Source organism: Desmodus rotundus, chromosome 11 (assembly GCF_022682495.2).
Source record: "Desmodus rotundus isolate HL8 chromosome 11, HLdesRot8A.1, whole genome shotgun sequence".
Classification (NCBI taxonomy): domain Eukaryota; kingdom Metazoa; phylum Chordata; class Mammalia; order Chiroptera; family Phyllostomidae; genus Desmodus; species Desmodus rotundus.
In genome coordinates this window covers 86059086-86076690 of record NC_071397.1, presented here as the reverse complement: position 1 = coordinate 86076690, position 17605 = coordinate 86059086, and the positions used below count along the sequence as shown (strand labels likewise).

The 17605-nt window shown below is 40.5% G+C and overlaps 1 protein-coding gene across 5 annotated transcripts in view; it reads right to left on the bottom strand.

Annotated features, from left to right (window-relative positions):
* ADGRG6 (adhesion G protein-coupled receptor G6) overlaps nt 1-13089 on the bottom strand; it is a 129766-nt gene extending 116677 nt beyond the window's left edge. For 4 of the 5 annotated variants that reach the window (XM_024551922.4, XM_045188848.3, XM_045188850.3 and 1 more), the window contains exons 1-2: nt 12535-13089; nt 4793-4893 (exon numbers count right to left, since the gene is read on the bottom strand). In XM_024551922.4, the coding sequence (XP_024407690.2) occupies nt 4793-4893; nt 12535-12536 (103 nt within the window). In that variant the 5' untranslated portion in view covers nt 12537-13089. Of the gene's footprint in view, nt 1-4792; nt 4894-12120; nt 12302-12534 lie in introns of all 5 variants that reach the window. The other variant, XM_045188849.3, reaches the window with a different exon arrangement.
* Nucleotides 13090-17605: the final 4516 nt, after the last annotated feature.

Genomic DNA, 17605 nt, shown 5'->3' with positions numbered 1-17605 from the left:
ATGGCTAACAATACAGCCTGCCATGTAATTGATACTACAGAATCACTGATCATTCGGAAATGGAGAAAAACGAACACACGAACAGAAAGAAACACAAGATTCCTTTTGCCCCGTCACTTCCCTTCCAGAACTGTGCGGTGTTCTGGGCCAGAAAGCTCACAATTCAAGCCAGATTGTACTTTTAGAAACATTTCCCCTTTCAGTTACATTTCAGAGATACCAGAATAACACTGAGCCTTGAACTAATCTGGTGATATCATCACTTTTCAGGAGAGGAGGGAGGTTCCTGCCCTCAGTGTCCGTGACTGGGGTTATCTGTGTGGAAACAGGCTCCTGGTTGCTTAGGAATTCATTGGCCCCTGCCTGCATGTTTCCCACCCTACTTGAAGCAATAGCCTCTGTCTGCTGGAGTACCATCATTCATCTTCAGAGTCATGGAGTGCCGTGCTACAGAGAAAGAGTTTATTATTTGAAACACCTTTCAGACATTCTTATCCAGTGAAGAAAGAGCCAGAGCGATGGCTCAGTGACTAACAGAGAAGTTTGATATCCATACCCTTCAACAGTCTCTCTGGCCATGTTTTTAATGTAGCTTCTTTTGTTTTTAAACCAAAGAATTTTATCTGGGGTTTTTTTTTTTTTTTTTTTGGTGGTGGGGTGGTTCCAAAGGACTAAATTAACATATGCTCATTGTAACAAGGCAAATAATTCAGAGTTGTGTAAAGTCCCATGGACTTCCTTCTTCTCACTCCAACCCTGAGGTACCTACCCCATTCCATGCCCCTGAGATAACCCATTTAAAGCCTCTTGTGCATCATTCCATGTTTTATTAATATGTTTACACAGGCTTATTCAAGAATATACATATGCATAACATATCCCAGGTTTGTAATACAAACTATCACAAATCTGGGATAATCTCATATGGTTCTGCAGTTTGCTTTATAATTTAACATCATCATAAACATCTTTCCAAGCTAATATCCACAATCAGACTACATTGTTTTGAATGATTGCACAGTATGTCACTCTATTAATGTAAACAAAATGTACATAAGCATTTCCCTGTTGATGAACAATTAGAGTGTTTACCAATTGCTTGCTATTACAAGGTTACAGTTAAAATACCAGCACATATTTTTCTATACATATATTATGGTTTATTTTTACTTCTATGGGACAGATGCCTACCTGTGAGAATGGTGTCAAAGAGAATACATATTCTTACTTTTTAAAAAATGCTGCCCAGTTGCTTTACCAAATGACTGAACCGACATCTCAACGAAGGGCAACAAAGGTGTGCCCTTTCCCCAGCATCTTTGATAACATATATTTTAACAACCTTTCTAACATTGTCAGACTAGTGGGTAAAAAACAATCAGGTTTTGTAATTTGCACTTCTATGGGACCAGCTGAGATATTCAGCTGTTATTTTATTATAACCCTTATTAAAAGTTACATTCATCACTTGGCAACAGATACTGCATTCTTTTTCTACGTTTCTTTTTAAAATCCTGAAGGACACAAACCTTGTATGTTATTTGCTTTGTAAATGCCCTATGAAAGTATAAATGTTACCTTACCTACTAGGAGAGTTAATGTTGCAACTCTGTTATACGAATTAAACTATGGATGTTATCCAAATTAAAAAACAAGATTCTAATTTTTAATAATCTGAACTAAGCATCAATCTTAACAATCAAAAAAGGTTTTGCCAACCCTCACACCTAGCTATCAAAGTCAAATTAACAAAACATTATCAAGAGAGCAACCAAAATCTGCAGACTATCACTAAAGGATAATGTGATACTGATAATGATACTCCTTTCAACTGGGGGACAGGAAGGCTCATCTGAGGTGATACTAATTAAGATCTGAGTATCAAAAAAGAGCCAGGTATCCTAGACTAGGGAGAAGAGAGTACAAGAAGGCATGATTAGGGAATAGAAAGGCCAATGTGTCTAGAAAATAGTGAGGGTATGAGAGAATGGCAGGATGGTAGGGTGGACTGTAATGATTGAAAATGGTAGGAATCGAGTTAAGAGGTAGGAATCAAGAATCTTGTTCACACATGTGCAGTTTGAAAGCCTACTATATCCTGAAGTGTAGATGAGGTTAAGCAACCCAAGAGGTAGCTCCAGAGTCCAGGAAGGGGCCGGGACTAGCAATGTGGATTTACCAGACATTGACATCAAGACGTCATGTAAAGCCAGTAGACTCAATAAGAAGACCATGTAGGGGTCATCCAGAGAAGTGAAAAAGTCCAAGTGCATACAGAGAGATAAACCATAACAGTTAATCACTAAATGTTCTTGAAAATACAGTGGTGCTATACTATGATTTAAAGATAGAACTTTGAAAATTACATATATCTAAAGTTTTAATATGCAATATTTTAACTGTGCTGAGTTACTTATAAGGCAAAACATTTACATTAAAATTTCAATAAAGATGCCTAAAAATATTTTTTGAGTTCAGATATTCATGTGAGGTGGAGGTGTTTTAAGTAAATCATGTTTACAGATATATAGATACAAAGCTTTCTGGCTTCATCAGTAAACATAGTAACTAGCTGTTATAAAGCCTTATTTCCTGGTGCACACGAAGTGTTGGGTAATGAAAGAAATTTTTAAGACAGTTTTATTGTGGGAAATAGTAACTTAAAAACATACTCAGGTACTTTGACTCCTGTGACCTTGAGATGAGGGCCTCCAACAACGTTGCACACTTGGTGCTTTCTCTTGCCTCTCATCCTAGACCCAGCACAGCTGACTCTTTTTAAGTAGTCTAAAATGCGAGGGGGGACCCAAAACAACCGGAACTGTGTTTTGGAGGGCAGGCCCCTTGTATTACAGGCTTCCCCCTGCTAAGTGAGTGTTCTAGGAACCCATGGGTCAGTGTACCAGCTGGTATTGTTGTGAGAGGCTGCATTCAGCTTTAGTGAATTTATTTAAAGACTCTGTCAACACATTTGTCCATTTCACGATGGGTGATTTACCAGCACACCTGCCCGCACCTTGCTGAGTGTTCAGCAGTTTTTGACCAAAAACGGCATGAAACCCTTGCCCCACCCTCCTTATTCACCTGGATGAAAAAAGTCCTCCAAGGGAAACGTTTTGCTGATGTGGAAGAGGTGAAATAAAAAATGGCAGAAGCACTAAAAGGCATCAAAATTGATGAGTTCAAAGACTGTTCTGAGCAGTGGAAAAAAGTCTCCATAGGTATATTGCATAAAATGGAGAGTACTCTGAAGGTGACTGAAGTTTAAACATGTAAGAATAAGTATACATTTTTTTTATAAATAAATTCCACTTTGGGGGGCTTCCCCTTCATATGTATTTCATGTATTCAAATGATTAAAAATAATGAATGTGCATATATCAATTTAAATGTTGACATCTAAAATTAAAAATCCCAATTTAAAGCTTCAAGAGCACTTAAAAATTTACAAATGCCATGACCTAACAAAAATGAAACTAAACAAATCATAACTAATTTTAATCTCCTAATTTATCTTACATCATGGAATTGGTTCTTCGAGTATCACTTTCGAAAGTTAAGAAATTGTTAAACACTATACAATCAAAAAATCCAATGTATATGTAATTTTAAGATCCTTTACTAAGTTTGTTTCCTCTTTCTGGTAATAAACGTAACAGAAAGAATGACTTTATAATGAAATTGAAACAAATACACAAAGAAATCCACTCAAAGATCAGTTTTGCTTTGAAGTCATTAAACAAGAGCCGGGGATTTTCCAAATAAGTGGATGAAACTCTTAAAATTACCTGATGGTTTGGAAAAACAGTATTTACGTAGTAAATACCAGTTACATTTCTTGATCCATAAATAACCAATTTTAGTGGATGATCTATTTCTGTGATTCATTAAATGTATAATTTACAATAACATAGAGATATATTGTAAGTATGGACTATATGAAATATTGGTTAAATTCCAAGTAATAAATTCATAAAACTTCATGAGTAATGATTTATTCTAAAGGAAAACATAAATTGAATAAAGCAATAAAAAATCAGTAAAATAAAATGAACTTAAGAGAAATGCAGTTTTCTAAGTAACAAAACCATATAAATGAAGAAACAGTTTACTTTCGAACATCACTTACATGCCTCAGGTTCTGTTTGGCTTATTCATATAATTAGCTGTTTATGGAAAATTGAGCTTTCAACAAAGCTAAAAGAATCTTGTTTCAAATTTCAGGAAAACAATGGTAATTGCAAAGATTAAATATTTTAATTCCAAAAATAATGCAATTAAAGTTAACTATTTTATATCATTTTAAACTTCATGGTCAAAAAACTTAACTTCAAATCCTTGTCTCATACATGGCAATGAAATCCAGATAAATAAAAATAGCAAAGTCTGTACTTTACGTTCTATAAATAAGTACATAAAACTTGAAAATAGAAACATGAAGTACTGCATATTTATTCAAAGATAGAAGAACAGCTAGTACATTTTTAATGTCAGATACGTAGCCATCTCATCACTCAACATGAGCTAGGTAAATAAATAAAGCTGGAAGAACTGCAGTGGAGATTAGAGAAATGCACTCATTAGAAAGTAAAACAATGATCAGAGTGATGGTATTCACCCAGAATTCAGAGAGGAAGGAGAGGCCATGGACAAAAAAAAGCCTCTAAGGAGAGAAACAGAGAAGAATGACAACAAATAAAGTTGCGCTTACTTAAACAAATAGTACACCTAATCGGAAGACAACGTAATCCTTATTCAATTGAGGTCTTCAAATAGAAACAGTCTTACATACCTGAGCGAGGAACACAGACAATGGAGAAAGCAAATAAGAACAAGAGGGAACTTGGCTTCCACTTCCAATGGCAGCTCCACATCCGACCTGAGTGAAACATCCTGCAGGGGAGGAAGGCGACCGTCAGGACACTTGCAATTCAGTAAAGCATGAGGACAACAGCAGTAAATGTACAGCTTTGCAGGGGGACACAGAAAATAGAAACCTGTTGCAGTCTTGCTTTAAATAAAGATAATAAACTAATCACCCCCTCTAGACTGACCAGAGGAAAGAAAAATATCTGTTTGTTTCACTTGCCACCTGGTGGCACCTACCTTATCAGAGAAATTATAATAGGTGATCTCTGCGTGGAGATGGGGAAATATTCATGTAAGTCAAGAAAAAATATTAAAAAATAGAGCAATTTCAGCTTCAGAGTTCGACATCACCAGTCACATGTCTGTCTGGGCGGCAAGAGGATAATTATATCAACATCCCATATAATCTCCCAGAAATCTAGACTTTACAGGAAATTTTCATTGTATACTGTCTGCTGCTTCACAAATGGAGATAATTAAAATTAAATTAAATTGCCCCTAGAATGAAGCATTGAAGCAGTAACATCCTAAAAGATTAACTTCTCTATCTAGTTATCAATGTTTTTATATGGCTAATAAACACCAAATATTATAGAAACTAGTAAATGACATTAGATGGAGGGGTGGTGCTTTGACAACTCTCAAACAATTCTCTGTATAACTAATGGTCTTGTCTTTAAACTCAAAATTATGCTTATTAATGGTTTAGCCAGGAACAGCCATATTATCTTGGCTCAAAACCGTGGTTTGATGCCTTTCATTGACTCGGCTCCACCACAAGGGGACGGCCGGTGAAGGAGGCAGCGAGTATGCAAGCCTCCTTCAAAGGGGACCCTAAATGGACTGGTGACAAGGAAGTCATGAAGCTGGAGGCTAGAAAAATAGCAGTCAGAAATCTCTAGATCTTAAATCCCCAAAGGGAGTTAGTTACTTTGGTTATAAGTGGTAACTGAGAATCATTTTACTTCTAAAAAGAGGGACAACTAATAAGATACTTTAGGGTCACAGTAGAGTTGAGCCTTGAACAACCCAGGAGTTGGGGTTTGACTGCTTACTGTGCAGTCAAAAGCCGTGCCTAATGTATGACTCCCGATAAACCGAACTACAGTTTTCTTTTAGTATCCATCAGGGATTGGTTCCAGGACCCCGCGAGGATATCAAAACCACAGATGCCCCAGTTCCCTATAGAAACTGCTGTGGAACAACGCCTACAGTCGAACGTCTGCATCCTCGGATTCCCAACCTCAGACCGAAAATACTGTTTTTGATCTGAAGTTGGCTGAATCCTCAGATGGGAAACCCAGGGATATGAAGGACCAACTGTAGATATTTATGCCCCTGCCCCCCAACATATCAGCATATATGTGCACCTGAGCAGTTCAAACCCATGTCGTTCAAGGGCCAACTGTAATACTTCCTTTACCGTAAGCTGGCTCATCTGGAGTAAAATATATAATACTAAACAGAATACTGGAAAAGTAGGAAGAGAAATACTCAAGCAAAAACAGACATCAAATGATGCCTGCACCTGCCTCAAGCCTACGTTTTCAATCTGTATGTTACTGTTAGAGACCACCTAGGTAGCCAAGAGAACACGCCCTAGAGCCAGACTGGCCTGGGTTTGCAACTTCTAAACTATGTAATTTACCTGACCACCTTGTACTTCCTATTTCTCACCTGTAAATTAGGAACAGCAGTGGAATCTAGTCCATGGAGTTACTGAATGATTAAATCAGACTCTGTCTTTTAAGGACAGTGACTGACACCCAGTAAGCAACTCAGTAAAGATTAGTTATTATTGTTATTACCATCAACCCAGACATTCTGATATAAGTGTGGTTATTCTGTCAACAGTAAAATCAAAAGAAAAGACTTAAACAAGAATGGACAATAGGATTAATGGCATAAACCACCACCAATGAACTGACTTTGTGGCCACTTCTGGGATCACCTGAGAACAGAAATATAATAAATTAATCATTTGGCCATGAATACAAAAACTTCAAGTAGTGTCTACTATTCATACCATGTTTTTATATTCACCAAACCAGAAGTTCCAGCATCATGCAGCTCAAAGTGCAAATTCCAAATTAGGGAAAGTTTCAGGTCTGAAGATTTTTTTTTTGCATGAAAGGTATGCTTTCTAATACATCCACCCAAAATATTTGAAATGAAGAGCAGTATTACTGCTGATGAGGAGCAATCTGGGACAGCAAGTCATCACCATGACAATGGATGTGAACTCGGGAACAGCACAGAGGGACGTCCTGGAGCCTCTATTAACTGTGTGGTTTGGGAGGCACAACTCTGAGCCTGTTTCCTCTTCTGTACACAGAATAGTATCCACCAAAAAGAACTAGAGATAACACTGCAGGGCACTTAGTAAGGGCTTTGAAAGAGGTAAATGATAAACTTCTGTCACATGAAAAGTTGACTCATTTGGATGAATGTGTCCATTTCCCATTGATGCTGGAAGAATGAGGTGTTTCCCATTCATGCTGATGATGAATGAGTGTGCTCCTAAAACAGAAGCACAATTATATATGCAAGAGTGGTGGTGAAGGGGAAGGGAAACAACTGCATGTGAACAACAAAAAAAGAAATAAAAGAAATTTTTAAAAGTTTGAATATATCTAATAGCATATCTAATAGAATATGCTATTGTATTAGAGCTGGAAGGGCCACAGATGAAGCCTAACCTCCCCATCTCACAGAGGAAGAAACCGAAGCCCGGAGAAATAAAGGAGCAGACCAAACAAACCTGGCTTGCCAACCTTACAGATATTAACAGAAAGAGAATCAGCCCAAGAGAACACCGAGCTTCTTCATCTTTGTGGCTGGAGACAATTCTCCTCTATCAATAAGTGACTCATGGCTCCCTGTTAAGTTCACATGCTCTCTCAACAGTGTTCAGTGAGTTACATTCATTAGCTTGGCAACACTCAATACTGTTCGTTTCAGGGGCTCACACAACTTTCTTCAACTATAAGAGGTTCTGACATTTATGGCTTCCATATCCCAACCCGAGGCTGTTTTACAAAAGCTGCCTGCAACCCTATCAGACAGCTGGGGGCTTGATGCATTCCAGTTCTGAAGACTCAATCGTTTTGCACAGAAAATGGATGCAGGACCGGGCAAGCTCTTGTAACGGAACACACACCATGTGACACGCCGACTTTTGTCCACTTTACTGTTTACTGAAGAACAGAAACAAATAAATTAAGAATAGAACAGAGGAAGGAAAACACTGTGTGTCTTCTCAGGGGATCACTCAGCAAAGACACATGCCTGAGATTTAAACAACTTTCTCACAAGAATGGAAAATCCGGAACAGGGTTACTAGGGTTCCAAATAAGAACTACATAAAAACAGAGTACAATCTTGTGCCACTTGGGTTGCGGCCTCCAAGTTCTATTGAAGAGAGCAAGAACATTTTTCAGTAAGAGAGTCGCAGACTTTACAATCTGAAAAGAATCTAAAAATTATATAATAAAACCTATCATCTCACAGGTGAAAGAACAATGATGCTAAACCACTTGCCCAAGAGCATATAATCAGTGGTGACAGAGCCAAAAACCCCCCACTACTCTGTCACCTGCTTTCCAACTCACCTGTCTGTTTCAGAAATGAGCTGCCGTGATTGCAAACTTGCCTTTCCTTTTCACTCTGTATAGGCTACAAAATACAATGTGTTTGAGTGCTGTCTCAGGAAGCTTGAACACTTAGCCCTTTTATAGGAATTATTTTAAATGTGAGTATAACCCTTTGTGGATATGATTTAATCCATATGCATCACTGAAATAATCTAAAAAAAAAAAACAACCAAAACCCTACCACCTGTCATCTCTTTTCTCCCACTAGCTCCCCTAAACATCACAGTTGAAAGAGAAAGTAGTGAAGCAATCTTGAAGTTGGTGGAGAAATTGATATGCTAGTATCAATTGCTGGTTATTGCTATAACCAGCAATAATTGGAATTAACTTCATTCTTCACATCCCAACTGTATTTCTATGGCAAACCCTACCACAAAGGGGCATGAGGAGTAGTAGCACAGAGCGTACCTTAAATCTTTCAGAGAGAAAACAATGGGAATCTGGTTTATTCAAGTCTGCTTATAATTGTATTTCTTCTAGTTAAAGATCACGTTCCTGAGCGTAAGCAATGAATGAAAGGTAAAGTGCTATTCTCTTACGCAAGTTCTTCTATTAAGTCGGGATCACCTCGCTTCAAAAAGTGGAAAGGTTCATTCTCCAGATCTGCACAGATCTTGACCCTTACTTGAGCTGTAACGTGCGTAACTGGCTTGTACCACAGGTGAAATTAAATGGAAACCTTGAGAAATACACACACACATGAGTACATGTAGTTGTGATATTATGCTAGAGTTTTGCAAAATGTTACCAACAGGAGAAACTGGGTAAAAGGTACTCAAGATCTCTATGTATTATTTCTCACAGCTGCATGTGAATCTATAAAATCTCAATAAAAGTTTCAGTTAAAAAAGGAAACCTTAAATTCCTGATTATGTAACTTACTCTCATATGTTTCAGGAAAAAATTAGTGTGTGTGCATGTGTGTATACAGGGTGGAGGGAAGAAGAGAGGAAGGAAAATAATAAAATAAATGATGCAAATATTTACAACAAATGATTCTGTATAAGAGCACACAGGTGTTCTCTGTACTATTCTTGCAACTTTTCTGTAGGTTTAAAATTATTTCTAAATAAAGTTAAATACATACACGCATTTGCACTGAAGTGTATGAATGTTTACCGTATGACACACTCATCACTGTTGGGTATTATTGTTTTAATCATTGCCAGTTTGAGAGAAGTAGTGTCTCATTTGGATTTCCTTTATTTGGATTGGCATGTCCAAGTTATTTGTATAGTGTTCTGTTACAATGTAAATGTTTTTCTTACTGATATGAGATTTACCAATTCTACACTAACTGTGTTAAACCTTTGTCATTCTTGCTATAAATGTTTTAAATACAGTAATCTTGAAGTAATCTTGACTCCCTTGAGGAAAACTGAATAATTCCACCCTGAGCAAAGAAAGTAGGATGATACTCAGGTAGCCCCATTCCAGTTCTGTTGGCATTTTTAGTTACAATTGAAATGTCCTTAAATTTTATCACCTCAATATGCATCCAATGTAGATAATGTAATGATGTTATAATGTAACAATTGAAAATGAAAATGGAAAGATAAAAGTTTTTGCCCAAGCATGCCACACACATTGAACAAAGTCTTTTTCTATTTAGTCTAAAGTCTAATAGTCTTTAGAAGCTTTTAACCATCCAATCAAAAATATAAACTCTGGAAGATATGGGCAGTTAAAAAAATGGTCAGGTTTAAGGAAGCAGTTTTATGTTTATTTTTAATATATAAACTGATTCTCTTTCAAATCATTATTTCCAGAAATCAGAGTTACATGTCCAGTTAGGCAGCAAAACTACAAGCTTCTAATATTTCCCATAAGCCAAGAGACAATAGCCTCATTCACCATTCACACTGGAAAAGCACAATGCCATGTAATTTATATAAGCCATAAATGGAACAGTAGCTTCATGCAGCTTGAGACCAATTAATGCAAGTCTTGCTAAACCTGCTAAATTTCTTAGGGTATGAGAAACATGTAGTAACTATAACTTCAAAATATATTTGTAGGTCTGTAATTTCAGAACTTGAGTGTAACAGTATACACTCCTCTGCAAATAGTAGGCAGAAAATATACTTAGTTTGTATACTTGAATCTATGAAAATTTAAAAGATAACACAGTTTAGTTCCTCATTTTCACTTTTTATCAAGAAGCCAGTAGACATATTTACCTTGGAAAGGTTGGTGTTATTTCCATATGTTCTAACACACTAATATCTAAAAAGAATCAGATCATCTTAAACCATCCCATATGAATTATAAACAGCAAAATGGAAAAAAAAAAAAAAACCCAGTTATTATCTGGCAAGAAATGGAACAACTTTCAGCCTCAAAGCCCAATACAGAACTCAAATCAGGGTACTAAACTCTTTAGTTTATGTGATTATTCATGCTTTCACTCTATAATGACATCCAATTTTTAAATCATGTGCAAATTCAAATGAATTATATACCTTAATTTCATAATCAGGACATTTTTCCATTACCTGTTGATCATTTTCACATCTTTTATTTTAAAAATTGGTATATTCACACTTTGTTTTTATGTGTAACATGCTTTTTTCCTCATAAGACCTACATTACCTAGGAAAGCTAAAAGTATCTGCCGCAAAAAATCCTACTATATTTTCAGGAAAAAGAGAAGTTTAAAACAAACTCTCATTCATTAAAAATGTGCCCCCCTTTATACAAGAACAACTCTTATATGAGACGGATGGCTGTATTCTAAAAAAAAAAAAAGTTATTTCAGGCTATCCCTTGACGATTCCACTGCATAAACTTTAAAACTCACAGGTGTGAAATTACTTCACGTGCAGTCTTAACAAAAATAAATGGTTCCTTTCTAAGTCCACTGGTCACTAGCAGGAACAGAGCTACAGAATAGCAGGCATTACTCTTTTTCCTATTTTAAAAATGTGTACTAGGCTAGCGGCTTGGGGAAGTAAAGGTGCAAAGACGAGAAAGACAGAGCCTGAGGGGTGTATCTTTTCCCAGGGCGTACCTGAAAGAGGAAATTTAGTTGGAAATAAATAAGGATCCAGTAGTTGGGGGAGAGAGCGTGACTATCAACTTCTAGAAACTCTTGTATATATTAGTCAGTGGAAAGGAGAAGAATGTCTACCAGGATGTCTGCCCAAGATTAAATAAAACACCAGAGGTAAAATTACATATTACAAGAAAAAGGAACTTCTGAGTTGGCCACAAAAATAAGCTTGGCCCTTTTGAGAACCTTCTTTTTTTCCATTCTGGAAGGCCAGACAGTGCTCGGTAGCCCTACTACAGGGCTGCTCTGAGTGAGACACCTCACCACTCGGATGGCAATTCCATGAAAGCAAACCTATCACTAGGTTTCTCTAACCTTTCCTTTGCCCTATATCCTTCCCCTACTTCTAACCCTATACAAGTCTCCCCACAGATTCCATCACACAAATGGCATATTCCTTAATTACTTTTTAATCTACAAAGTACAACCAAGAACCTTTTCTGTCCGCTTTTGAAAAATCATTCTAAAAACCCGAAGATCCAAGTATAACTTCTACAGTCACGTGTGACAATGTGTAAAGTCAACAATTTCTCAGCATACCAGTACCTTCCAAGCCTCCAGGTGTTGATCCGGGAGAGCGCTTTCTTGGCTGGGCAAGGCCCCAGGATGGAGGAACCTGGCCTGTTATTCCTTGTTTAATTTGAATCGAAAACACGCTTTGCCCATTCTTGAAGCCCTGCCCTTTTTATTATGCTTTACACCGCCCAAATGTGAGGTTTACCTCTCCCTGAAAAGAAAAGAAAAAAAAAAAAAAAAAAGCAAGCCACACACAAATGTCACAGCTTCTTCTGGCAATACCAGCTCATTCCTCAGTGCCTGGGGGCAACTGAAGACAAACCGGTTTATTTTGTCAATACAGTCGAAGTCCTTACAAAATCATCATTTGGTTGAACGGGCTGGGGGGGAGGGATTATACAGGTAAAGGTGTGACGGAATTCTGAGCCGAAGGGTGAGACTTACATGTTGGCATTACCGCGCTGAGGTCCCCAAGTGCCGAACGGTCATCCTCCCCAGTCTTTCCCAGGCTCTGCTGCTCCTAGTTCGCCAAAGGAGACCCCTGGCGCCCGGGCGGAGCGCTGCGGCCCGACCCTCTTCCACGCTCTTTCTGGCCAGTTCCCCGGGGCTCCCCGCAGCCGCTCCTCGCCCGCGCACCGGGCTGCGCAAGGTGGAAGGTCGCGCTGGCGAGTTCAAGTGCGGGTCGCGGCGGCCAGGGGGCGGGCGGGGCGGCAGGTTCCTCCTCGCGGAGAAGTTGAAGGAAGTTAGGGCGAGAAGGTGGGGGCAGCTGGCGCTGCGCGCTCGGCGCGGCGGAGGTGGGCGGGTGGGCGGAGGGGCCCGGCTCTGCAGGTCCTCGCCCTGCCGGCCTGCGGCGGCACGTGTTCCCCCGTGTGTGGCTCTCGCACCCCCCCGCGGGCTCTCTCGGTCCGGGGGCCCGGCCCCTCCGCCCGCGCTTCCGGCGCCGCGGCTCGGCTCGCACTGGGGCTCAGGTGCGGCTGCCCCGGCGGCGCGCGGCGTCTGGCCGGCCCCCGGGGCCCGGGGCGGCCCCGGCTCGGCGCTCGGCGGCGGGGGCCGTCCCGCAGGCGCAGCTGCCCCACCCAGGATCGCCAGAAAGCCACAAGTCTCGCTCCGGAGCCGGCGAGTGGGGGTGGGCGAGTGGCTCCTGGCCAGGCTCAGATCCCAAGCGCGGGACTGGACCGGGCCGACCCGCTGTCACCCATTAGTCGGGAGCCCTGAATCCAGGAGCCCCTGCGCACAAGCACTGAGAAGCTGGGCGTGCAGGCGGCGAAGTGGACATCTCCTCCCTGCCCAGTGGGGTTCCGCGCTCCCAGCCCGCCCGAGTCGGCACAAGGGACCCCTTCGCCAAGTTCCAGGCCACTTTTACTTTTCTGTCCCATTTCTCCCTCTCCCCACTCCCCCTTTTCTGTTTCTGCCTTTTATCCTGTTTTCTTTTTTCTTCTCTCTCTCTGTCTTCTCTCTCTCCTCTCTCCCCCATAATCAGCGTGGGGAGTCCCATCTGTCTTCAGAACACACGTAGCCACCCTATACCATCAGCCTGTGTGCTGGTCTCTTGAGCTCTTGAGGGGATGGCGGGGATAGAGGATAGGGGGTTGAGTACCCCAACGGGCACCTCTCCAGCCAAGGGCGAAGACCAGCTTTAAGAGGTGGCCGAGCAGGAGGCGATTTCAGTGTACCTATGCCCACCACTGCGCTCACCGCAGAAATAGACCCACTGATTTGTCGACGCCTATATGTACTTGCAGAAGCAGAGGTTCATACTTTTGGATTAGAATTTTGTCTTCTGTTTAAATGCATCTAAATACTTCCCGGAGTGGTAACACTTTAAACCTTTCTGTTGCCCTCAATTTGAAGTATTCAAATCCTTTATTAGAAAGAACTAACTTGCGGGAGGGGGGCGCTGTAGTGGCGGGAGGGCAGTTGCTGTGATGTGGAAACAGCCTCAAGGGTCTGAGAGTGGGAAAGCCAGACTTGGCAGGACTAGGAACAAACTGCCCCCACCACAATCTGGCCTGGGACCCTACAGCCAGAAGGCTGTCTGCTGCTTCACTGGGACTCAGGGATAAGGCTAGTTAAGTCGTACTTCCTTTTAAAATCTGCATTAAAAAAAAAAAAAGAAGAAGAAGGGATATTAACAAAGGGATGGGAAGATGTTCACAGAACATTTTATTCAGCACGGTCACTGCAAATGCAAATCTAGTTACTCACTGGGGAAAGTCCACTGCCTGAACGCCCTGGCTCCTAACTTGAAAGTAGCTGCTTGGCTAAGGAATCTGGACACATCTCCCTGAAGATGAGAAGAGAGTAAAAGGATTCACACTTGCAAAGAAGTTTCCGTACCCTTGTGCACTGCCAGAGCCAGTCCACAAAATGCTAGAGCTATAACTTCAAATGCCAGAACTGTATACGCATTCAGAGCCAGAGTAGCCCAGCTGGAACTGTGAGTGTGCATGCAAGCATACGCACAGGCCACCCACAAAAGTGCCAAAAAATTATATCACATTGGTAGGCTAGCTGTAGAGAACTGTCGGGTGGAACAAAAGAGGTAGAGAAGGCCTTGAGCACAGACAGCTATGGGAGAAAGGGAGCTGGAACACTGCCACCAAATCCAGAGGCTTGAAAATCCAGGGTGTGTTCTTCTTGTGACTTTTATCAGTATTTATTTTGATGAATAAACAGTATGATTAATAGAGACATGGAATTATAGCACTTAGGGGAAACTGAAGTTTCTTTCTCCAGCTCTCTCACATTGCAGATAGGAAAATGAGACCCAGAGATGTGAGGTCTGTGCAAACTACCTACAAACTTGCAATTCAAACCAGCCTCTATTACACCAGATTGTGTCAAGGAAATCTAAGTTCCACTCATGCAAAAATATTTTTTATTTCACAGTTCTGAAGGGTCAGGAAGCTGGGCACAGCCTAGTGCAGTGTTTCTCATAAGACTGTAAAGAAGGTAGGTGTTGGCTAATGCTGTGCTCTTTATCTGAAAGCTTGACTGGGGAGTCATCTGCTTCTGAGGTCATATAGGTTGTTCCACTCTCAGAATTTTAAAGTTAGAAGAAACCAGGAAACAGAAGGGTAAGCAAAAACACATAAATACTGCGTGATGCAGTATTCTTAAAAGAAACGGAACCAACAGGATGTGTAGGCAAGTATGTAGAGAGAGAAAGCTTTAAGGAATCGGCTTGCATGATTGTGGAGGTGCAAGTCCAAAATCTGCAGAGTAGGCCAGCAGGCTGGAGACTCTGGGAAGAGTTGTAGTCCAAGTCCAAGTCCAAAGGCAGCCTGCTGGCAGAATTCCGTCTTGCTTGAAGGAAGTCAGTCTGTGTTCTATTAAGGCCTTCAATTTATTGAATGAGGATCAGCCACATAATGGAAAGCAATCTGCCTCATTCAAAGTCCACCAATTTCAATGTTAATCTCAGTCAGAAACATTTTCATGGAGATATCCAGAATAATGTTTGACCAAATATCTGGACACTGGTCCAGCCAAGTGGACACATAAAAGTAGCCACTGCAGTAATAGAAACAAGTGTACATCAGTCTTGATGGTAAGAGTATTACAGTTACCTGTGCTATTAGATGTATGGTAAATGTTCATAAATTCATGTACTGATATTTCTATACAGTTCCATGAATCATAGCCAAAATATTGCAAGGAATCATTGCTGTCATTGGTCAGTACATTAGTAAAATTTATGTATTTTGATACTTTTGTCTTCAAACTAAGGATTTGCCCTTTTTTCTTTGAAAGAGTATTTTAGGGATATGAGGTGCATAGAGAAAGCTACATGGTCCTTTAATGCAACACCCTGGGTTCAAAATTTGTTCCTCTAATTAAGCAGCACTCTGAACTCTGGCACTTTACCATGTAAGCTGTGCGATCTGATTTGTAATAATGTTTATAAAGTTCATCTCATAGGGCCAATCAGGCAGATCCAGTGAGTTCATGATGGGGAGCTCCCAGCGTATGTCCTGGAATTCGGTGATACTGGCCGCCTCTGCCTGCCCCGTGGATCATTCTAAAACTGAAAGTGCCAGGGCCACATTCCTCTGCATGCAGGAATCTTCTCACAACATTCCAGACAAAATGAATATTGAACATCATCTGTTTGAATCCTTAACATTGATGAACACTCAACTATGAGAAACTTCCTCTTTCTGTTGATTGAATCAGAAATTCATGCCATCAACTTCCATTTAGAACAAGGACATTCTATCTTCCACAAAAAGCCTTTCAAATATCTGAGGACAGCTATCATCTCTCTTCTCAGTCTTTCTCTATTCAGTTTTCACAGCCCTAGCTGTTTTAACTATTCAGTGCCTGGCTCCTCCCCACACATGTGATTCACCCTTTGCTATCAACGCATGAGTCATTATCAGCCCTCTTGAGGACATACTCAAAGTGGATTCCACACCTCTCCCCTGATGACAGTGGGACCCTTCCCTTTCCTAAACTGGAAATTACTCTTGCGTAAATAAAAGTTAGTATTGACCTTTTGAATAGCCACATAAAACATTTGTGGTAGAAATAGGAGTAGCTTTTGTTGTATTGATCTACTCTGTGCCAAGGGCTGTATAAATTTTATTCTGTAATCAAGTTGTTCAAGACACATAGCTTAATTTGTAAATAATTTAACCCATTATGCCTTATTCAATTCAATTCTTTGCCTCTCACCAGGCTTGTTGCTTTCTTCAGCAAGGGATAGAAGAAATGTGGTCCTTGATTTCAATGTGTCGGCAGCTATGAAACTGTCTGGGCCCTGGTCATCGGTCCACATAGGAGTGGTCAGTCTTGTTGTAAGGCCCCTCCAGGGTAGTGGCTCTGTCCTGACTTCCAGATGGGCTGTTACTGTCCATCCGCCTAGTCCCAAGCAGCCTTTCTCTCTCTGGGGCCTTGACTCCTCTCTAGGTTTCTATCTGAGAGGCAGGGTGCAGGAAACCACTCAGCTCTTCCTCTTAACATGCCCCACCCCTCCATCCCTCTTCCTTCCCTTTTGTCTTCAGAAAGGAGCTGTAGCTTCTCTTTCTCTGCTGTGTTTCAACATTTTATCTGTACCCCAAACCCTCTCAATTATTTTAGTGCTAAGGTGATGAAAAACAAATCCAGACATCCTAAATGAAGCCTTTTGGTTTTTCCTCTGCCCTCTCATTTCCAGAAGCTATAAGCATACACCAGCTAGATGCTCAAATAGGAAGGAAAAGGAGAAACTAAATAAAGAAGAAAAAAAACTTAATCTCATAAAACCAGCATGCCTCCACAACTGTAATTTTTTACAATTGATTGTTGTTCCCATGTAAAGATAGGGCACCAAAGTTCAAAATGGTTAAGCAGTTTACCCAAGATCATGCAACGATCAAGAGGAAATTAAGTTCACACAAAGGTCTGATGACTTCTAACATTGTGCTTGTCCTGCAGGTGTTCTCCTCACTATTGGCCCCAAGACTGTTCTCATGAGCTGTCACCAACTCAGAAAGCCTATGTTGCCCATCCGGAATCCATGGTCAGGGAGCCC